This window comes from Musca vetustissima, unplaced genomic scaffold (assembly GCF_032173495.1).
Source record: "Musca vetustissima isolate MV318-11 ecotype Yass unplaced genomic scaffold, APGP_CSIRO_Mvet_v1 utg704, whole genome shotgun sequence".
NCBI lineage: Eukaryota > Metazoa > Arthropoda > Insecta > Diptera > Muscidae > Musca > Musca vetustissima.
Window position 1 is genome coordinate 61,350 of NW_026876336.1, and position 23,010 is coordinate 84,359.

The 23,010-nt window shown below is 34.0% G+C and overlaps 1 protein-coding gene across 1 annotated transcript in view; it reads left to right on the forward strand.

Annotated features, from left to right (window-relative positions):
• LOC133338905 (uncharacterized) overlaps positions 1-22,742 on the forward strand; it is a 55,664-nt gene extending 32,922 nt beyond the window's left edge. The window contains exons 10-22 of the mRNA XM_061547035.1: positions 2,295-2,483; positions 2,546-3,330; positions 3,387-3,596; positions 12,742-12,907; positions 16,784-16,939; positions 17,337-17,519; positions 17,734-17,949; positions 18,017-18,193; positions 18,331-19,544; positions 19,625-19,817; positions 19,883-20,032; positions 20,116-20,850; positions 20,919-22,742. Coding sequence (XP_061403019.1) covers positions 2,295-2,483; positions 2,546-3,330; positions 3,387-3,596; positions 12,742-12,907; positions 16,784-16,939; positions 17,337-17,519; positions 17,734-17,949; positions 18,017-18,193; positions 18,331-19,544; positions 19,625-19,817; positions 19,883-20,032; positions 20,116-20,850; positions 20,919-22,742 — 6,198 coding nt within the window. The remainder of the gene's footprint in view (positions 1-2,294; positions 2,484-2,545; positions 3,331-3,386; positions 3,597-12,741; positions 12,908-16,783; positions 16,940-17,336; positions 17,520-17,733; positions 17,950-18,016; positions 18,194-18,330; positions 19,545-19,624; positions 19,818-19,882; positions 20,033-20,115; positions 20,851-20,918) is intronic.
• Positions 22,743-23,010: the final 268 nt, after the last annotated feature.

Consider the following 23,010-nt stretch of genomic DNA (forward strand, 5'->3'; position numbering starts at 1 on the left):
TCTTTCAGAATACATTTATTTCATAGAAATATTCCGAGTATTTCAAAAGTTATGTCCGAGGAAGAACTTTATGCAAAGTGTGTGATAAGTGGACAATTTTGCGTACTCCGATATTTTTACCTATAACTCTGTTATATGATCAGTTACAGAAAAAAAGTTCAGATATGATTTAAAGTACTAGGCTTCGTCTTTCCGAATCCATTTATTTCACGTAAATAAACCGAATATTTCAAAAGTTATGATCCGATGAATAATACCCAAAAAATGTAAAGAGTGGCATAATTTTGGTACTTTAATATTTTTGTCGATAACTCCAAAATTTTATCAGTTGTAGAAAAAGAATTCAAGTGTAATTAAAAGTACTAGTTTTCCTCATTCCGAATACATTTATTTCACTGAAATAACCCAAACATATCAGAAGATATTACTCAATGACAACATTATCCAAAAATTGCAAAAAAAACATGATTAAAGATCTTGCGATGATAACTCAGATATTCGATCAGTTACAGAAAAATAGTTCAAATATTGTTTAAAGTACTAGTCATACTCTTTCAGAATCTATTTATTTTACAGACATAACCCACACATATCAAAAGTTACGACCCAATGAATAACATTACCAAAAATAAGCACAGACTAGCATATTTTTCGTACTCTAATATCTTTGCCGATAACTCTGATATATGATCAGTTACAGGAAAATAATTTAAATATGAATTAAGGTATTGGGCTTCCTCTTTCAGAATCCATTTATTTCACAGATATAACCCGAATATTTCAAAAGTTATGATCCAATGACTAATAATACCTAAACTATGTCAAAGCTGGAATAAATTTGTAATCTGATATTTTTGCCGATAAGCCTAATATTCGATCAGTTACAGAAAAATAGTTTCAATATCATTTTAAGCACTCGTCTTTCTCTTTCAGAATACTTTTACTTCACGGAAATAACCCGGTTATTTCACAAGTTATGACCCGATGAATAATATTACACAAAATATGCCAAGATTGGGATAATTTTTGTACTCTGACATTTTTGCCGATAACTCTGATTTTTCGATCAGTTACATATAAAGAAATCAAATATAATTTAAAGTACTAGTCTTCCTCTTTCAGAATTCATTTGTTTTGCAAACATGTCCCCAATATTTCAGCTGTTTTTTTTTTTAGTCTAATGTCAACAATTTGGACTTTGAGTTTTCATTCTGAAAGTCAATTCACAGCAATGGATTTTGACGGCAAACTTAAGAGGCAGATAATATCCATCTGATCATTTAATGTGAAATATGAATTGGCGCCCAATGAAGAGACACTCAAAAGAAAGAGTATTCTCCACAAAAATTAACTTTAAATGCAAATACGTCAAAATTTTATATTCTTATATTCAATATCTTCAATTCTCTACACATCGAAGCAATTTTTTCAGGTATCATAGCCTTGGAGCTCATATCTGAAAAATAAATCAATTAGTTTATTAACGTTTTCTATATAAAATTTCATTTTAAGGTTGAGTTCCGCAATTGAAATGGATCTCATCTATACACTCATATCTTAAAATCCGAGTTTAACAATTGTTTTTTTTTCATCATCTGTACAAAACTAATTACACCAGGACCCAAAACTAACACCTGCTCTCTGTCAGCGCAATTTTCTTCACACCCATAATTGATATAATGAAAATAGACATTCACTTACACTATACAAAAATATCGGAGCCGGAAATTAGGCGTTCCGTCCGACACTAATTCACACCTATTTTTTATTGGTGATAAAAAATTTACACAGTATTCTTTACGAATTCTACTCCAAAAAAATTACATTCAACAAAATCCAACACACTTGAGGGAGAGTATTTTAATTGAGAATAAACACTTAACTCTCTCTCCATTCATCTTTCCAACTCTCTGTTATGTATATAGCCTTTGAGAGAACATTTTAAATTTAACTAAGAATTGTTTCTCTTTTTGCCTTTCCTATAAAAAAATTCTAACCAAACAGCTCCAGTTGGGAACTCTAGGCAAGGTATTAACCGAATACTTCTCATTTGTTTAATTTTCATAATTCAAATCAATCTTTAATCAAATCCTTACTCCTTATGTGTAAATAAAAAAACATTAGAAATTCGATTTTATCCTGGCCATTTGTAAATATTTTCCTTGAAGATATTCCCCTACTTTTGAAAATAATAAATAAAAAAATTAACAACAAAAATTTGCTATTCCTTTCAATATGTAAATTTTGATTTAAAAAAGATTTTGGTAATAAAAATATTCCCAAACATTTTATAGACTCATCCCTGTACCTCGGGCTTTTTGAGTCCACCAACGGCTGGCAGTCGCCGTCCCTCGGTTATGTTCAACGAATATGTTTTATTGCATACCCCACCCGCATTGAAGGAGGCAGCGCCGGCCACCACAGAGAAATCGGTGTGTTCTTCGGAGAAAATGACTCAGGCTGGAGATGGTAGTATTTGGCAGGTAATTTATTTTACTATTACAAAATATTTATAAATTTGATTTAACATTGAATTCAATTTCAGGTCAACTTACCCCAGACCCTGGCTAGCATTGCCAACCCCTATGCGGACTGTTCAGATTTGGGTATACACGACGCGATGACTTGTCAAGAGCTTTTAGCATTTTCTGTGGCATTTTCAGCAGCCCTGCCAACGGGACAAAGTACTTTGGAATCGTTTTACTCCTCGTTGGCGCGTTGTGATCCCCACACGGCGGAAGCGATAAAAAATCAACAAAATCTGGAAAACTCCAAGCAGCAACAGGCCCAACAAATTGCCCAACAGCAACAGCAATCGCTACCAGCCACCCAACATCGTGGCAAACACAAAGGTGGTGATGGCCATCACAAAACCTCCAATGGTGGGACGGTTCGTGGCGAACGTGATGCCAAAACCAATACCGGCAATTACATAGAAGACTATTCCTGCTGTTATGATCTCTATCAGAATGCCCTCTCACCGTTGGATGAGAAGAAAAAGAAAAAACGTTCCAAGGTGATGAATACCATTATAACGGTATATCGTTGCGTATGGCGTGTCTGCAGCATTGCCCGGCGTTATGTCAAACGTTTGGTCGAGCATAAATATTTCCAGCAAGGTATCCTATTGGCCATACTCATCAATACCCTATCCATGGGTATAGAATATCACAATCAGCCCGAGGAATTGACGGTCATTGTGGAGACAAGCAACATTGTGTTCTCGGCAGTGTTTGCCGTGGAAATGTTACTCAAGGTGGTGGCCGAAGGACCATTTCGTTATATAGCCAATGGTTTTAATGTGTTCGATGGTGTCATTGTGATCTTAAGGTAGGTCGGAAATAAATTTCTAACATGATCTAAAAATTTTGTATTTGATTCCCTAGTGCCATTGAAATATGCCAACAATTTTTGGGTAATGGCACCGGTGGCGGTGGTTCCGGCTTGTCGGTTTTGCGTACCTTCCGTCTGCTGCGCATTTTAAAACTGGTACGTTTTATGCCCAATTTGAGACGTCAATTATTTGTCATGCTGCGCACCATGGACAATGTGGCTGTGTTCTTCTCCCTCTTGGTCCTGTTCATATTTATATTTAGGTAAGTTTTTTCCATGCAAAGAGAAAAAGAAAAAAATTTAACACAAAAACAATGATATCCTGCTGCCTTCAGGGTTGTATTTAATTTTAACACAAAAAAAAAATATATTCATATAAGATTTCTTTCCTTGTACAAAATCTAACCTAATGAAAGAAAATATCTAGAGACTGCCTTGTAAGAAAACTCCTCATTTTAACATTGCAAGAAAACTAATAATAAATGCAAAAAATCACAAATCAGTAACTTATAAAAATAGTACTTAAGGTGTCCCCCTATTTCCCCTTTATTGTCCTCTCTGCAGAACAAATATTAAATTAAGAACTCTGTGTGTATATATAATAAAATCACAAAAGTTTCTGGTATGACTTGAACGAGCATGAATATTTTTTTTTAATGAAATGTTTACTCCTAATCCTAATACGATGGTTTTTACTTCTTAATTTTTCCTTAAATATAAAGTGAATGCCACGATGAAATGATAGTGTGTACTCTCCTTAATAGTGCGGTCAGCTGATGCTATAAAAACAGCTAATACATATTGGCACCTTATATTTTGGCGTGCGACATCTACAGAAAAATCGTTTTCCCAACCTAAAAACTATTTGAAATTCTTTTTTTCAATTAAATAAACAAATTTTGTGTTCGAATGAATTAAATCGTAACGGAGAAAACCAAAATGGCGCCCAATATTCACATAATTAAATAACTTTAAACGCAAATACGTCAAAACAAAACGTCTCCCAACGGGGAATCATATATCAAACTGGTACAGTATTCTCTGTAGTTTTCCCCTGAATAAATCTTGGATTCAGTAAAGATTGGCGCCAAATCTGAGAGGGTTTCAAATTCTCCAATTTCACAAAATGTTTAATAACTTTAAATGCAAATATGTCAAAATAAAATATCAACAAAAATTATATTCTTAAAATTTAGAGTTTTTCAAATATTCACACAAATGGCGCCCAATCTTCACACAATTGAATAAGTTAAATTGCAAATACCTCAAAACACGATGTCTTCCAGCTGAGAAACAAATATCAAACTGGCGGCTTTCACTAGAGTTTTCCCCTGATCAAAACTTGTATCTTATAATCATTGGCGCCCAATCTGAAAAGGTTTCAAATTCTTCAGCTTCGCAAAATTTTGAATAATTTTAAATGCAAATATGTCAAAATTAATTATCAAAAAAAATTGCTTTTACCAACTGATTCCCCTCTCCTTCCATGATCGTTACAAGTCATACCAGAAACTTTTTATTGTAGTTAATTTCTCTTCCCCACCCATATAATGAAACAAAAGTAGCATAGCGAAACTGTATATTAAAAACTAATATAGACATAAAATATTGTTAGGTACTAAATTGGCCTATTAGGTTGCATAGTCATTCACTAAAATTTATTTGTATACCTCATGGTCCCTTTCTCCTAATCCAAACTCCAAACTAAACATGGAATAGGGTCTCTAAAACATAATAATTCCCTTTTTGAGATTAACGCATATCTGTAACATCCCATAATCCTTCCTAATCACAAACATGCATACAGAAACTATCACACATTTTCTACTACTACTTCTAAAAACTTTCATACTCCAAAAAAAAATTTTCATTAATTTAAAAAAAAATCCTTCAAACAATTGTAGTCTTTTTACATTTCAACTTATTCATTTCCTTCAAAAAACTTTGTGGATTCCAAATTTCTTTATAAAATTCTCCAGAAATTCCCCAAAGTGTTGCCCTGTCTTTCTCTCTCAATTCTCTATGGTATTTTATTCTCAGAAATTGTGTAATAAAAAGAGCATTAAGAATATACACATTTTACTCACCAGCATTTAAGAAACGTTTTCACTCTCTCTGTCACCAACACACACAAGGTCCCTCCACTTTTGCTCTGTGATATGGAACACAAATTCTGTTTTATATGGAACACCTTCGTGATGCTTTGAAACTCTCACTAATCCAATAAAAAAATAATACTTACACCATTTTGTCTTTGAGCATTATCTCTCTTTCTCTCTCGATCTCTCTTTGACTGATTGTCTGAGTCACAAAAATTTGCTGCATTTGGAATTTTACAACACCATTTACACCTACTCACACATCCTACACCCAAAACACACATTATTATATCAATTTTATATTATATCCCCATATATCTGTCCTATCCTCTATAACACCGATCTTATTGTTTTTAATTATTCCCATCACAACAATTCTGCTCCTTGTAACACCCCAAAACATATTTGGCAAACCCATTATTTGTATTTTCACACACTCTCTCGCTCTCTGTCTGTCTTAATCTCTCCTCTGGTAACACAACTAATACTCGTAACAATCTCTAATCTCTCTCTCGTATTAAAAAAACTCAGCTCAAATTCACTGCTCATTTTAGTTCCATTTCAAAACAAAAAGTATTAACTAATATTGAATTTGTGTGTAATTTTTTCTAGCTTTAGATTTAGCTTTCTATCGTAAAATACCGTGATAAATAAAACTGAGTAATAAATGAATTTATTTTTTCAAAAAAAAAAAAAACAAATCTAAATATAAATAAAACATAAAATGTTATTTGGAAATAACCTACGATTGATTGGCTTGCCGATTTTCTGAAAGCAATGTAGAGTGTACTGGCGACATACCAAGTTGATAACCTAACCCATAGTTAGATATATAGCTTAGATCATTGTTGTAACTTCAAGTAAAAGTAGTTTTTCTATTTGAAATTCATATTTTCCAGTTCAAAACAAATAAATTTCTTCGATTACTATCGTTTATTGTTATAATTTATTGACATCTAAACTATTAGTACCGTTATTTCTACATACTTGCTATTTTGAAAGGGTTGATCACATTGTAAGATATGTTTAATTGTGACTCTCAATGAACGAAAGTCTTAAAGAGGATAGCACATAAAAGGATTTCGTTACTACATAATAAGCAACTTAAAGACGCTTGCCTAAAATCCTTTTATGTGTCTTCGCCTTAAAAGAACGATTCCCTATTCAAAGCTTCCGTAAAATCAGCTGATACATGTCGACACCTTCATTTTTGGCGTGTGGCAACAAAAAGAATATTTTTAACAAAATATCAATTTTTGTTTATTTATTTTTTTTAATTAATAAAAAATAGTTTTATATTAATAAAATAAATACAGAAAATTTTTTTTGAGAACAAAAAACAAAAAAGATGTCCTCATTATAAATTAATAATAATATAAATTGAATTTCACGCTGAAATGATAGTGTGTACTCTCCTTAATAATACATTTCTTTGTCAGTTGATGCTGTAAAAACAGCTGATACATGTTGACACCTTAATTTTTGCCGTATGACATCAATAATAACATTTTTTAAACAAAATAACGATTTTTGTATATTTTTTCAATTAAATAAAAATAGCTTTATATTGATAAACTAAATACAATAATATCTAAACATATTTTTAGAAATAAATAACATTTGTATATTATATTTTAATATTAATATAAAGTGAATGTTTCGCTGAAATGATAGTGTGTGCTCACCTTAATAATACGGTTCTTTGTTAGTTGCTGATGTAAAAACAGCTGATACCTGTTGGCACCTTATATTTTGGCGTGCGACTGCAAAAATGAAATTGTCTTTTCAACAGAAAAACTTTGAAATTCTTCTTTCAATTTTTAATTCTTTTCAAGTAATTAAATAAACCTTCAACTCGTTTACATAATAAAAATAACTATTACCAATAATAAACCATATCGTACAATGTGATCACATCTCTTTTTCTGTTATCGATAAATGTTTCTATTCTATCATTACAAACTACTACTAATTAACTAATTATTTAACATTCGTTTACAATTACTTATTGCTGCTTCTTGTTGCAAAATAAGTATTCAAAAACAAATTTTATTATATATATAGAAAGTTTCCTTTACACATATATATTTATAAAAAAAACAAAAAAAAACAAAAATATAAAAAATATAATAAATATTAATATTAAATAACACTTTTTCATAAATACGAAATATAAATAAATTTTATTTTCTTATAATTATTTCATTTATATGCCTAATAAATATATAACACCTACGCCATATTTGCATGTTTATTATTTATACATTGCATATTTTTATTAAACAATTTATTTTCAATTTTACTGCAACTAATTGATAACAAAAGGGCTAAGCTAATTTTATGGGTTAAAATATGAAAAAACATACTTGTATTTACGTTTACAATGGATAATTTAATTGCGAATACAACTCTGATTTGAAAATAGATTTCATAAATGTGGATAGACTTCTAAATTATCTAGTTAAATGTTAACTAAAATTGCAGGTTTTTAAAAAACTTTAAAAAATACAATTTACTCGCAGCAGAAATTTTCCACTTATATATCTAAAGTGTTTTAAAAAATCTCGTCATTTATATTGTCAATTGTCGTCTGATCTCCTCATACTATCGAGTTGAAATAATTTATAAATAAAAATACTATTTAATATTTTATTTCAAGTGATTATATTTTGTAATTACTGTATGAGCGAAATATTTGTATTAAAACGAGAATAAAAATATCTTTGGTATAAAGGCATTTCAATGAAACACGTCATTTAAAGCGTGTTTCTATAAAGCACGTACTTTGTTTCCTGTTTTTTTTTTTTTTTTTTTTGTCCTATCATCCCCTCGCCACTTTTGTTAAAATTCATTAAAAGCGTGTTTACAATACACGCCTTCTAAATCGACTCGATTTCTAATCCGATGTATTAAATCCTAACTGTTTAGACTAGTATTTAAATGATATACAGTCAGTCAGCTGATTTTTGTTTACAAATATATACACATTTCTAATGGACAGTATTTTCATAATTCTAATACGAATTAAAGTACGTTTAGATTTACAAAATCCACTAGATCTCAAATGTCAATTCCATAGCATAAACGTCAAATATGATCCACTGGATTTGTTAACATGATTAAGGTGACATTACGCTATGGAATTCACATTTTTTCTAATCCGATATACTAAATCCTGGCTGTTTAGACTATTATTTAAATGATATACAGTCAGTCAGCTGATTTTTGTTTATGTATACATACAAGGCCTATTAAAATGGTCATCCAGGGAGAACAGCTGGATATCAGCTGCTTCTCAAGTTTGTAGTCAAAATCCATTATTCTGAATTGACTTTTATTATGAAAACGTTAACAAAGTCAAAAATTTTGAAATTAGACTCAACAACAAAAAACAGCTGACTTTCGCTTGCTGGGTGATTTTATAGATTTTGGAATACATACAAATTTCTGGCCAGTATTTTCATAAAATGCATCTCCACATTAATATTAAGCTTAAATTAATTAAGCTTAAATCTTAAATCGCCTTAATGTTTACATCAAATGTGGTTTAATAAAACACAAAATTTATATTGTCAGATACAGTGAATGTATTGTTTACATCAAATGTGGTTTAATAAAACAATTTATATAAATAAAGCGAATGTTTTGAGGTGACTGTTTACATCTGTGTCCGTCATTAAATGGTTTTTTATTTAAAAAAAAAAACATAAAATAATAAAAGTAATTTAGATATTATTTTTTACATCAATTGTCATTTATATATTAAATTTTAAAAAATCTTTGATTTGGATATAAAAAATAAAAAGTAGGCCTTATCTCCCAAAATCTAAAAATCTTATCACCATAGAATTGCTTAGCCCTTAAAAATAACTAAAAAACGCTAAATCTACTTCAAAATATGCTATTTTCAAACATATATATCTCTTCTTCTTGTTCTCTCTCTCTTTCTTTTCCAAAACTTTCCGCCACCTAACTTTCCTCTCCATCACAAAAATTACTAAAACTAAATTAAAAATTAAAATTAATTCATTTAAAAATAAAAATTTAAAACAAAATTTTCATAACTAAACACCAAACTAAAAAAAATAAATGTTTAAACAAAAAAACAAATATTTATATATTAAAAAATTATGTTTATTTATTTGTTAAAATTACATAACTATTATGTATATGTTTCTCATTATATATAAAACTTTCAAATAATTATATTATTTTTATCAAAAAAATATGACAAAAAATTACTAATCGAAAAAAACGTAAAATAATACGTAAACCAAATAATTATTTTTCATATAATATGATTCGATTCTGAAAAAAAAAAACCAAAAAAACAACAACAAAACAAACGAATCGTAAATGAATTATTATAGTATACTTGGCATGAATCTATTTGGATGTAAATTCTGCGAAACAATTGACTCGGACCGGATATGTGATCGCAAAAATTTCGACAGCCTGCTGTGGGCGCTGGTCACAGTGTTTCAGGTAGATGATCAAAGTTAATTACAAAATAAAAAATCAAAAACAAACAGTAAATAACACAACAAATAATGCTTATATAAAATAAATAGCAATATATATACTATATTTCATTGCCTACATACATCTATATATATATAATAAACATGATATAATCTATCACTTAAAACTATATTTAAAAAACAAATCCATAGTATTTTTAACCAAAAAAAAATTTTTAAATACTTTTAAAACTTTCACTATATAATTATTTTGCTATATATTTTGTTTTTGATTTCGATTTTTTATTTTTAAATAATTTTGTTTTAAGTTTTAGGTTAAGTTTGGCTTTATTTTTATTTTTTTCTTTGTTGTCTTTCTTCTTTAAGTGTTCTCTGTCCTTTGAATGAGTGTGATAAATGTCATTTTTGTTGTTAATTTTTGGCATGTAAATGTGCCTAGCCACGGACTGTGAATGATTGGACCTTATCCCATTTTTTCCATTATTTTTTTTTCAGTTAGTATCTTACTAACCTCCCAACCCAGTAAACAATTCCCAGTCTTTCTTTTTTTAGTTTGCTTGTTTATGCTTTGTTTTTAATTTTTTTAGTTTCGAAGGGCTTGAATTTTAATTTGTGGTGTGTTCTGTGTACAAGACCAACAAAAAAAAACTGAAAACAATACGTGAAATTAACGCCAACAATAAAGATAATAAATACAGTGCTACGAATTCAACTAGGTTTTGAACTAGTTTGTTTAGACCATTTAGAAGCCGTGCCATAGAATTTCAAATCTCCTCTCCTCCCCCTACCAAAAGTAGTTAGTTGAATTCTCCTTTCTCCCCTATAAACATAATGCTTTAGTTCTGGACAATTAGTATGAATGAATGTAGGTATAAACAAAACCGAAAAATTAAGCTCAATCTAAACCAGGTAAGTAAAATGTTTTTAAATACAAATTAAAGCATGTTCAAATAATTTAAATTACAATTGGTATTGCTTGCTGTATTTAATTTTTTAATTGAATAAATTTCATGTAATAGTTGTTTGCATGTAATGTCATCTAAATCCATGTGCATCCATTTAAATGTTTTCATAATTTCACCACACCCAACTGTCTGTCTATCAGCTGTCATTTTCTAAAAAAAAAACAACAACAATAAATCACCATAAATTAGCAAATTTCTAAACTATACACCTCTTAACTTTTACACGTACCTACACAATTGATAGAACACCACCCCCCAAAACCCCCCGTAATACATTCCATAAAATCCACAACAGCCATATGAAAAATTATATACCCCACTAGACCCCACCAAAAAAATAAAAAACGTTCAGGACACTTTGCTGCCATTCTAAACATCTGAGATATTGTAAATAATTTAGCAGGATTCATTGTGTGATTAGTAATATCGAAACAAAACACCCAACAAACAATTATACAATAATGAAAAAACCCCGCCCAAAAAAAAAAAACATATATTTAACAAAACTAACCTTAAAAGCCATAAATCGATCTATAGAAACCTTGTTTTATAAGTCTGAGAGAAAATCCCATAATCGATCACTAGAAACCTATACGTCAATAACAACTTGAACTATGTTTACATTTGGCACTAAATGTGGGGGCTTTATTTTATAAATAATTTTTATTAAGAATTAATATGAAAATAAAACACGAGATTTAGGCCAGTGTTTACATTAATAAAGTGTGTTTTATAATACGAGTATAATTAATAACTTTTCTTGAACATTTAATAATTAAATCAACAGGGTTTAAACAATGTTTTTAATTGAAATGATATTTAAACATAAAGCACATGCTTTATATCAGTGTTTACATTAAATGTATTTAAATAAATACTCATTTAAATTACAACATTGTTTTAAATAAATACAAAAATATAAAGCACATGCTTTATGCCAGTGTTTACATGCAATATATTTAAATAAATACTCATTTAAATTTTAAATATACACAAAAACTATTTTTTATTAAAAATGCATATTAACGTAACGTATACGCTACGTTAATCCTGTTTTCAAATCCAGTTGAGATGGAGTGGATTTCGTAAATCTAAACCTACTTTTAAATATAAGTATTTAAAATAGCACGATTTCTCAATTTCAAATTTTATATGATGTATACGCTATGGTATTGACAGTTGATATCGAGTGGATTTCGTAGATCTAAATGCACATTTACACATTAAGAAATATTGATATTAAATATTTTTTATGATTATTGGGGATTCTGATCGACTAATGAAGGTTTTTTGAGGTTAGTTTTGTTCTGTGAAATTTATTTTCAAAACAAAAAAACTACTCCCCTGTGTACAATATTTTAACAAAAAATATATATTTATAATAACTATATAAGACATAAATAACTATATAAATATATATATATATAATTTTCTTTTATTATTATTACTATCATTGTTATTTATTATCATACAAAAAACAACAAAATACTACAACAATAACAAAACTAAATTCAATTCTATTTTAAAAAACCAACAACAACAAAATCAACTAAATAATATTTATATACTTGTACTCGTAATTTCGTAACTCTCGTTTTCTCGTACCACCATCACTAAAACTCACCACGTATTCCGAAAATAATTCACCACAACTCGTGTGTTTGTGTGTGTGTTCCAAAAAAAAAACTCAAAAAAACTTTGCGTGTGTGTGCCACCCACTCACCAAAAAAACTAATGACAATTATTTAAAAAAATTAAAACAACAACATAACAACTACTACTCCAACAACAACAACAAAAACAATTAACCACAAAAAATCCTCCAAAAACAAAAAAAAAATATAAAAATTACAACCACAACAGCATACTGGGCATGTATCTGTTCGGCGGTAAGTTTTGTAAATTTATGGACGAAACCGGTCTCGAAAGGGAGTGTACATGTCCCGAAATAATCAGCAAACATCCACAGTGTGAATGTGATCGCAAACACTTCAACAATATACTATGGGCCACCGTAACGGTCTTTCAAGTAAGAGCAAAAAAATCCTTAATTCATAACCTCAAAAAACTTATATATAGAAACTCTAACAAGAAAACAATTATTTAAAAAAAATGATTTTAACTTATGAACCCCTACTTCTTCTAAATATAATACAATTATTTTATTTTGAAATTATTTCTCTATTTACATATCCTGTAACAAATACATAATATTATCTTCCTATTTTTTATTACTAGTTTTAGTTTTATAATTTAAATCTTTAATTATTTTTTTTCTATTTTTTGTAGTTTAGCATTTGTAAATTAGTCATCCTTTTCTTTGTTTTGGGTTCTTGAGTTTATTTTTTAAATAGCTATTGAATTGATATTGGAAGATAGGGTTCTATAGGGGAAATGAAATAATAGAGATTGCCAGATGTTCCATTGTACGGCCAGACACCTGATTGTTTAATTGTCAGTGTTACCAGAAGGAGTTCGAATCATACTATAGTTCAAGAACAGCTGATTCATTCCCAAGTTGTCAAAGTGCTTTACATTTTAAATATATTTAAGGAGCATTAAGGAAAATTAATTGCAATGTCGATTTTTGGGTACCTTTATTGATATTCTATTCGTCATAAAAATTTCTAAGAAACTTAGATGTTTTGAAAAACGTTATGCCTGGCATCAATCGAATATGCCTGTTGGACAAATCGGATATATTGGTTCAAGGCCAGGGAGAACAGCTGGGTATCAGCTGCATCTCAAGTTTACTGTCAAAATCCATTATTGTGAATTGATTTGCGTTATGAAAACTTAAACAATGTCCACATTTTTGACATAATCTTGAAAAAAGAACCTTAAGGAATCTTTATTTTTTATTGTAGTTAATGGTTTCAATGTAAACATAGTATAAATTTGATTTAATATCCATTCACAATAACAACCTATTGGACCCTACTTCCAATCAATTAGTCTTTTTATATGTAGAAATTTTCATTAATTTTGTATTTACAAAAAAACAATAACAAAGCACTCTTTTTATTTTAATAAACACCTCCCCACCGCTCCACCACAAAACCAGAAAAACGATAAAGTAAATTGGAAACAACAAATTACGTTTTACGAACACAAAGTAATATTTACACGTACTCTAATTCGTAAAGAATGTGTATTTTTTCGTCTTCAACTCCATTCAATCATTCACAATAGACATGAGAGAAAGTAGTTACCAAAACGTAACGTAACGTGTCTTGTAACGTATCACTAACCACAGTTCAAAAACAAACAAAAAAACATCTGATCAGAATTGTAAAATAATAAGAAAAACAGCTGTAATCATATCAGGCATCATTGCATGTGACTAATAGCCGACATACGTCATAGTTAAAGGTGGAAGATGGTAGATAAAGTTAAATGCGGTGTGAAAGGTGAAATTTAAGGGTGTTATGGCCAAAAAGTAGCAAAATACTGTGTGTATGCAAAATGTAAACAATAAGACCATGTTTACACACGGCACATTTTAATGCAACTCTAATATTACATTATAAAATACAATGAAAATACTAATATTTAAATTCATAATTGAAAATCTTAAGGGGAAACACATAAAAGAGTTCAGGCATGCTCTTTTATGTTGTCTTTGTATGAAATGTCAATTTATAAAGAATAATCTGAGTCAAACTTGATTTTAGACGCCGTTATCCTTTATTCTTTTGACAATAAAAGAAGCCAAATTATCACGGCAAGCCTGAAGTGCTCTTATGAGTTTCCCCTTTAATAAAATCACATAAAATCCGAAACGTTCATGTAAGCAAAAGCTAAACAAGAAGGCCGTGTTTACATAAGGCGTGTTTTATTAAAATGCTTCATTTAATTTTCATTGAAAATTTGGCCATTTAAATATTTTAAAGTCCATTTCAACACAAAACCTTAATGTAAATCAAAAAAATTCGCAAAAAAGACGTGATTACATTTGACGTTTACAAAGACTCGCTTTATTTAAATTTTAATAATTAATTTCAATGAATATGTTCAATTAAATGCTAAATTGAACAGTTTCATGAAATGGAACTGTTCGGAGCCAGTGTACAAATAACGGTAGCCGTTTTGTAATGAAATATTAAAGACCACAGGCCACACATCAAATTGTAGGGGAAAAAATATTTCTTTATTTTTTAATTATGGCAAATAATGCGAGATTAAAAAAAATACATATCACCGCATATAATTAAATAGAACTTCCACCTTTATTCCAATTAACCGTTACACAATAGAAAATGACTAACTTGTAAATATCCGCATATCAATAACAGAATAACAGAAAATAATGGAAACTTCATTGAAATATTGTCACATAGTCTTCATATCACAAATCCATTATTGCCATTGAAAATTCTCATAACATTCCAAAAGAAAAATATATATATAACAAAATTTCGCTGCATGTTTTGTTGCGTTTTATTCTTTTATGTTTTCTATTAATTTTTTTTCGCCATCAAATATTATATAGAAATAAAGAAAAGAGGAAAATGAGGCTTTGCAAAAGAAAAAAAAAACGCTGGCACGTTTTTACTCAATATTTTTTTTACAAAACAAATTCTTTGTGTAACATAAGAGTTTTATTATAAGAAGGAGTTCATTGTTCAACGTTTAGTATGTGACATGAATTACAAAAAAAAAAATCAAGAAAACCCGCAATTAGAAAAAAGTGAATTCGCGCGTTCACACCACGAATTAAATCAAACGTTTGTTGTTTCTTTTTTATTGGTAACTATCCCCCAAGGTATGAATCCTTGATTCAAAAAAAAAAAAGAAAAAAACAACATCGTCGGCATTCACTGTGTTATGTAGCCAAGGTCAAGACCATCACAGCCACCGCTTTGCTTTTGTTTTTGAGTTTGCAAAAAAAATCTACGGCGTTAACACAAAATTTGGTTTTTATTTCTATTATTTTACTCAAGTACAAAATTTTATTTTCATTTCTTATACTACCCTCTTTACCCGGCAAATACTCCTTATATGTATTGGGCCTTAGAAAAAAACCAATTATATTTTAGGTTATGTTTGCTGTTACCTTACGTTTACATTTAGTTATGTTACATTACGTTGCCTTTGCGTTAGTTATGCGTTTTTTATTTAACTTATTTATATACTTAATTAAAAATTTAGGTAGAAGACTGAAAATACGACAGTATCGACAATATGAAATATAAAAATATATTTTATACCGTGTGGAATACCTTTCAAAGGATATCAATCTATAGAAACCTCCATATAGATCTTCAGGATATTTTTTAAGATCTCGTGAAGATATACTGACTCTAAAAGACCTGCCACAGCTATATATTTTTATCATTTTATAAAAAAAACTATATGTGGCGCCCAACTGATTAACATTTTCATTATACAAATAAATTTTGACTGAGAACAAAAGAAAACTACATATGGCGCCCAACGAAAGTTCTCCTAATGGTATTCCGACTGTATTTATGGTCTTCTACCTTTCAAATTTGTTTTATTTTTTTCTTTTTATTTCATTTTACCTTTTAATTTATTTATTTCGTTTTGTTATTCGCTTTGCTGCTTGTCTAATGTATGTACCCCCCATTTTTTGTTTTGTTTTCGATTCCTATGCCCCCGCTCCCAGCCAGCACTGATAGGACCAAGGCAACCGATTATTTATATTTTTGTGGTTGATCACCTGTGCTGTCCTGCGTTTTACACACCCACACACGCCCACTTCCCTTGTTCCTGTCATTGTTTGGCGGGCCATTTTTTTGATAGCACCTTCTGTGTTGTTGTCTGGTTGTTTGTTTGTTTTTTCGTTTTGCGTTTTTCTTCTTCCTCTTTCGTTTCTTTGTTCGTTCATTTGTTTGCTTGTGACAGTGTTCATCACTTACTCAGCGAAAAAAACATTTTCTAGATTCTGACGCAGGAAGACTGGAATGTTGTCCTGTTCAACGGCATGGAAAAGACCAGTCATTGGGCTGCACTGTACTTTGTAGCCCTAATGACGTTCGGCAACTACGTCCTCTTTAACTTGTTGGTTGCCATTTTGGTTGAGGGATTCAGTTCAGAGGTAGAGTTTTATTATAAAAACCAAAACTTTAATTACTAACTTCTAAAAACAAAAGTTTTCTTTTAACAATTTTGGTTGGCAAAGAAAAATATTTGCTCCGCCAATCGTAACCCATAAAATGAGTTATCGCCATCTTGTTTTGTATTTTGTTTCCTTGGGAGTGCACCGAGCAACTGAGCAACGTTTCCCTACTACAGCACCTGCACAATTTATTTTGAAGAGTAACGTAAACCATCGATACTCATTTTATGGCTGGACAAAAATTATTCTTTGCCTACGCCGGAGCTCAGTTCAGAGCCGAATTGGTTTCTATTAACTGTAACTTGCTAACTCCTAAACAGGCTCTATTTACCTGTGCCACGAAAAAAGTCTAATTTTGAAATTTTGATTCCCTCAGCGAAATGAACGTCGTGAACGGGAACAGCGCGAGTTGGTTAAGAAACTGCGCGAGGAAACATTGGCCGAAAACTATAGCGATGCTATGTACGATGAATCGCACAGTGAAATTGATTCATCTTCGACCAATGAAAGTTACTACGAAGTGCGTAATCGTTGGCACAGTGCCGAAGATATACGAAAGGTAAGTTCGATCGCCCTCGAAACCCCCAAATCCGAAATTCCCCCCAAAATAGCAACAGCAAATGTATTTTCTTTCTTTTGTTTTTATTTTCGGCACCTCCTTTGTTCCTCCCACCCGTTTTTTTGTTTCGTTTCCAAACATTTGTCTTCCATTTGTTGCTTGTTCGTTTTTTGATCAATGTACGCTTGGATTTTGATGCCTCACACTCGCATAGCTACAGGACTCTGCTGAAATGTTTATTGAAAACAAAAGCAATATACAAAAACAACGAATGCTACCCACTGGCAGTCGTGGTGACCATCAGCTAAAGGATAATAATAGTGCTATAAGTCCACAGCCGGGGGGCAGTGTACCCATAAATGGTTTGAATAGAAAATTTTCAGAAAAGGATTTTAATAAATCCGAAGATGAAAGAAAGCCATTGAAAAAGGTAAGCAGAATGCCGGGTCAAGAAGAAATTTGATGCACACTTTTAATATTTGATTTTCGTTATGAAGACTTATTCGATACGGGATCGACGGGCTGATGTACCACGTCTAGCCAAAATACGACCCATGCGTGAGCCGCCCATTATCACCACAACAGCCGCTACGCCGCAAGATTCGCCAAATACAACCATGGAATCGGGCGCAAGTTTCCGCAACTGGGGCCAAAGCGAAGAGGAGAAAGTGGAGGTAATGTAAAGAAAATGTGAAATATTTTCACTGTAATATGTTGGCGCCCAACATATCATAACGATTTAATTTACAAGTATCTTCTTCCATTTTATTGTCGAATTTCTCACACAATTACCGTGAATCTCTTTTTACAGAGTCCCGGATCACCATCCCTGCTTCGACCACCAACCATATTCAGCAGTGGTCAACGCTCACTGGACGAAGGCATACCTTCAATTGACTTGATACCACCTTCTCCCGTGCTGCCTCATAAATCCCCAATAAATATTTTAAATCCCAGTCAATTGGAAACCAACACAACAGCTGTCACCTCGACGCCCACCACCTGTTCTCTGCTATCCACTGGCCTTAATGGCTCAGGCGGCTCTCCAGTAGCTGGTAGCAGCTTACATCATAATGTTGTTATCGATGATATCTCAAAAGATCCCAACACCGCAACATCGGGTCCAATTTATGTACCCACGATATCATCTACAGCCGCCAAACTGCAATTGCCCAGCTTTGGGCGCCAAGAGCCTAGCATTACATCGAACAGTGCCACCTCATTGAGTTCCAATATACCCGAGACAAATGAACCGCTACAGCGATTGCCTAGCATAAAACGTTTTCGACGCACCAGCTCAAAGCGGAAAAAACAGGAACTCATGACACCCGAAGATTTGGAACACCAACTCAACAATGGCAGTGACAATTCCTGCCTCCTCACAGACTGTTCGCCAGCACGTTCGGATGTTTTCCTTAAGCCCAGCACTCCCAGCATGGGCATTAAGAACAAGGACACCAATCGCCTCAGTCCGCAAAATTCCATCAGACGTCTATCGGCCTCCTTGAGCATTGGCAGTGGAGTGCCCGGAAGTCGACGAGCCTCAGCCTGCCTCTTCAATTCACAAATGTATCAGAATCTCAATCAATCCAGCAAACTGCATGCCTATCCCGGTAAACGACGCATGTCCTCCATAGAACTGGCCTTCACGAAGACGTCACATCTTAATCTGCACAATTTGGAACCCTCGCGCAAGTCGCTATCCTATACCAATTCCAAACTCGATTTGGACAAGTGGCAGAAGATGTACACCACCAACGAAACGGACATGCTGCAGCAATACATCCAGGAACGTGAAAAGCGGAAAGGCTCCATTTGTCAATTCCCCAAAAAACGGTACGAAGAGGATGGCGGTGGCAGCGGCGGCGGCGGTAAAGAAGAACATACCAAGGAGCAACAACATTCCTATTTTCTATCATCAGATCGTTTTTCCAAGGTTAAGATGCTCATTGATCGCTTGATACCGCACGATTTTACCGATGAGCGTAGAACATATTCGCTGTACATATTTTCGGAAGACAATAGGTAGGGAGGAGGAGAAAGAGGACCTCTCCACAAAATATACCCAAATACCCTCACTCTAAACACTTTGAATTCTCTTACAGGTTTCGACGTGTCTGTTCATGGTTTGTCAACCAGAAATGGTTTGACAATGCGGTTCTATTGTTCATAGCTCTCAACTGCATTACCTTGGCAATGGAACGACCCAATATACCACCTGACAGTACGGAACGTCTGTTCCTCTCAACGGCCAATTATGTGTTCACTGCAGTCTTCACTGTGGAAATGTTTGTAAAGGTAAGTACCACACGCAAAATCTTCCAGTCCTTCTAGCATTCTGACAACTTCGCACCACGATACAGGTTGTTGCTGCTGGTATGTTTTATGGTCAAGATGCCTATTTTACATCCGGTTGGAATATCATGGATGGTTCATTGGTGACGATATCCATCATTGATCTGTTAATGTCATTGATTAGTGCATCGAGTCCGAGAATTTTTGGGATTTTAAGGGTAAGTCCAGCCTCCACCTCTTTGCCAGCAATTAAAAGTTTGTCTACATAACCTCAATTTTGTTTCCCATTCCATTTTGAAAGGTGTTTCGGCTACTTCGTTCCCTGCGGCCTTTGCGCGTTATCAATCGAGCGCCGGGTTTGAAATTAGTCGTGCAAACGCTCTTATCGTCCCTTCGACCTATCGGCAATATCGTTCTCATCTGTTGCACCTTTTTCATTATATTCGGAATTTTGGGTGTCCAGCTGTTCAAGGGCACCTTCTACTACTGCGAGGGTGAGAACATTAAGAATGTCAGCAACAAGACCGAGTGTCTCAGCATACCGGGCAATGCCTGGGTGAATCGTAAATACAACTTCGACGATTTAGGCAAAGCCCTGATGTCCCTCTTTGTGCTGAGTTCCCGCGATGGCTGGGTTAATATTATGTACACGGGTCTGGACGCTGTCGGAGTCGATCAACAGCCAATTGTGAACTACAATGAGTGGCGGTTGCTGTACTTCATTGCGTTCATTTTGCTGGTGGGATTCTTTGTCCTCAACATGTTCGTGGGAGTTGTTGTGGAGAACTTCCATCGGTGTCGCGAAGAACAGGAGAAGGAAGAGAAAATACGTCGAGCCGCCAAGCGGGCACTGCAAATGGAGAAGAAACGTCGTCGTATGCATGAACCGCCCTATTACATCAACTACTCTCCCGCGCGCATGTTCGTCCACAATGTGGTGACATCGAAATATTTCGACTTGGCAATTGCGGCTGTCATCGGCTTGAATGTGGTGACAATGGCCATGGAATACTACAAGATGCCGGCATCACTGCAGGTAGGTCCCGATTCACATGTGCATGTTACATTTCACTGACCGCATCTTCTGCTCACCCATCTCCCTAGTATGCACTGAAAATCTTCAATTACTTCTTTACGGCTGTGTTCATCCTCGAAGCGAACATGAAACTGGTTGCTTTGGGATGGCGTCTGTACCTGAAAGACAAATGGAACCAACTGGACGTGGGTATTGTTCTGCTGTCCATCATCGGCATCGTGCTGGAGGAGCTGAAAACCAACATTATCCCCATCAATCCCACCATCATTCGTGTGATGCGCGTCTTGCGTATAGCACGAGTCTTGAAGCTGCTGAAAATGGCGAAAGGAATACGGGCTTTATTGGACACTGTAATGCAAGCATTGCCGCAAGTTGGCAACTTGGGTCTGCTCTTCTTCCTGCTGTTCTTCATCTTTGCTGCCCTTGGCGTGGAACTATTCGGACGACTTGAGTGCTCCGAAGAGATTCCTTGCCAAGGCCTGGGGGAACATGCACATTTCGCCAATTTCGGAATGGCTTTCCTCACATTGTTTCGCGTAGCGACTGGCGATAATTGGAACGGCATCATGAAGGACACGTTGAGAGATAATTGCGATGACGCGGCAGATTGTGTGCGCAACTGCTGCGTTAGCTCAGTTATAGCTCCCATTTTCTTTGTGATATTCGTGCTAATGGCGCAATTCGTGTTAGTGAACGTCGTCGTGGCTGTACTGATGAAACACCTCGAGGAGAGCCACAAACAGATGGAAGATGAAATGGACATGGAAGTCGAACTGGAACGAGAATTGGTGCGGGAACAGGAGTTTGTACAAGAACAAAAGCTCTGCGAACAGCTGCAGCAGGCGAAAAAGCCGGTTCCGGCCCAACGTCAGCTAGGCAAGGTCAAATCACTGCCAATGAACTTTACCTACAATACGCCCTCGCTTGAGAAGAAATTCCCAAGTCTGGTGCCACCAGTTACGGGCAATCGCCGACAAACTGTCCAGTATTTCAACCAGCACAATGGTCTGGGCTTGGCCGAAATTGGTGGGGCATTTAAGACGCAAACCCTTACGCCTCTGGTGACGGAATCGGCTGCCACGGAGGAGAACAGTTTCGATTCCAAATTGCAAATACCGGCCGCGGTGAGGCGTGGCAGACGCTGTTCCACAGTATTGCGCAAGCGCGGCATTCTAACCAAAGAAAGATCTCTCGACGAACAAGCCATACGTCGTCGCAATCTCGAGTCCAAGCGCATGAGCTCCGATTCGCTGCCCTGGTGTGGCGGTGAGGGCGGTGAATTTCGAAGTGGCACCATTTTCGAGAGTCTTGAGTCCGATGGCAGTCCATCGTCCACCTATGATCTGCACAGCATACGCAGTGAAGAAGTGCCGCGCAACATTTCCGATACGGCCAGTATCGTCAGCGCAGTGGTCAGCGAAAAGCCGGTAAATGTGGCGCCCTGTAGCAGCAGTAGCAGTGGGTCGGCGCTGCGCCGACCCTATGGCCGTTCTATGTCGACAGACCCCAGTTTCTTGGCTCCTGCCCGCACCAACCTTTTGTCAGTGCCACGTTCCATGCCACCACGCAGCCGCAGCGGCAGCACAAAGCAGCTCTTCAAACAGCAGGCTCTAGACGAAGACCCAGATATGGACGAGAGTTCCTTGTTGTTGCCCGTTGTAATGGAAAGTGGCTCTCTTACAGCAGGCGGCAAACAAAATGGTAACAAAACGGTGACAGACCCGGCGGATATTGTCATATCCGAGGGTCTGTCCAAGTCCGATTCTGCGGAGATCTTACGCATCATATCGGAGCGGCGACGGGCCGAACAGCGTGATAATAGCGGCAACGAAGATTCCGATTACAACGAACTGTTGCTCGTCAAATCGCCACAGTCGTCAATAGATGGCTAAATGAAACGAAAAGAAGAAGATGACGATGCGAATGACAAAAGGCTGTTGCCTTTCTTGACATACTTACAAACTGAAAAACATATACATCCAAACAACCAACCACCCACCCACCTGTTAATCATGGCCACGAAACTATAAACAAAAATTTAGTAATATAGTTAAACCAAAAAAAAAAATCAAAAAAAGAGAAAAACCAATCTTCCTCCCGTTACCCGATCCCCTTGTATGTATATTTATATATGTAAAATGTAGATTTGTACACAAATTA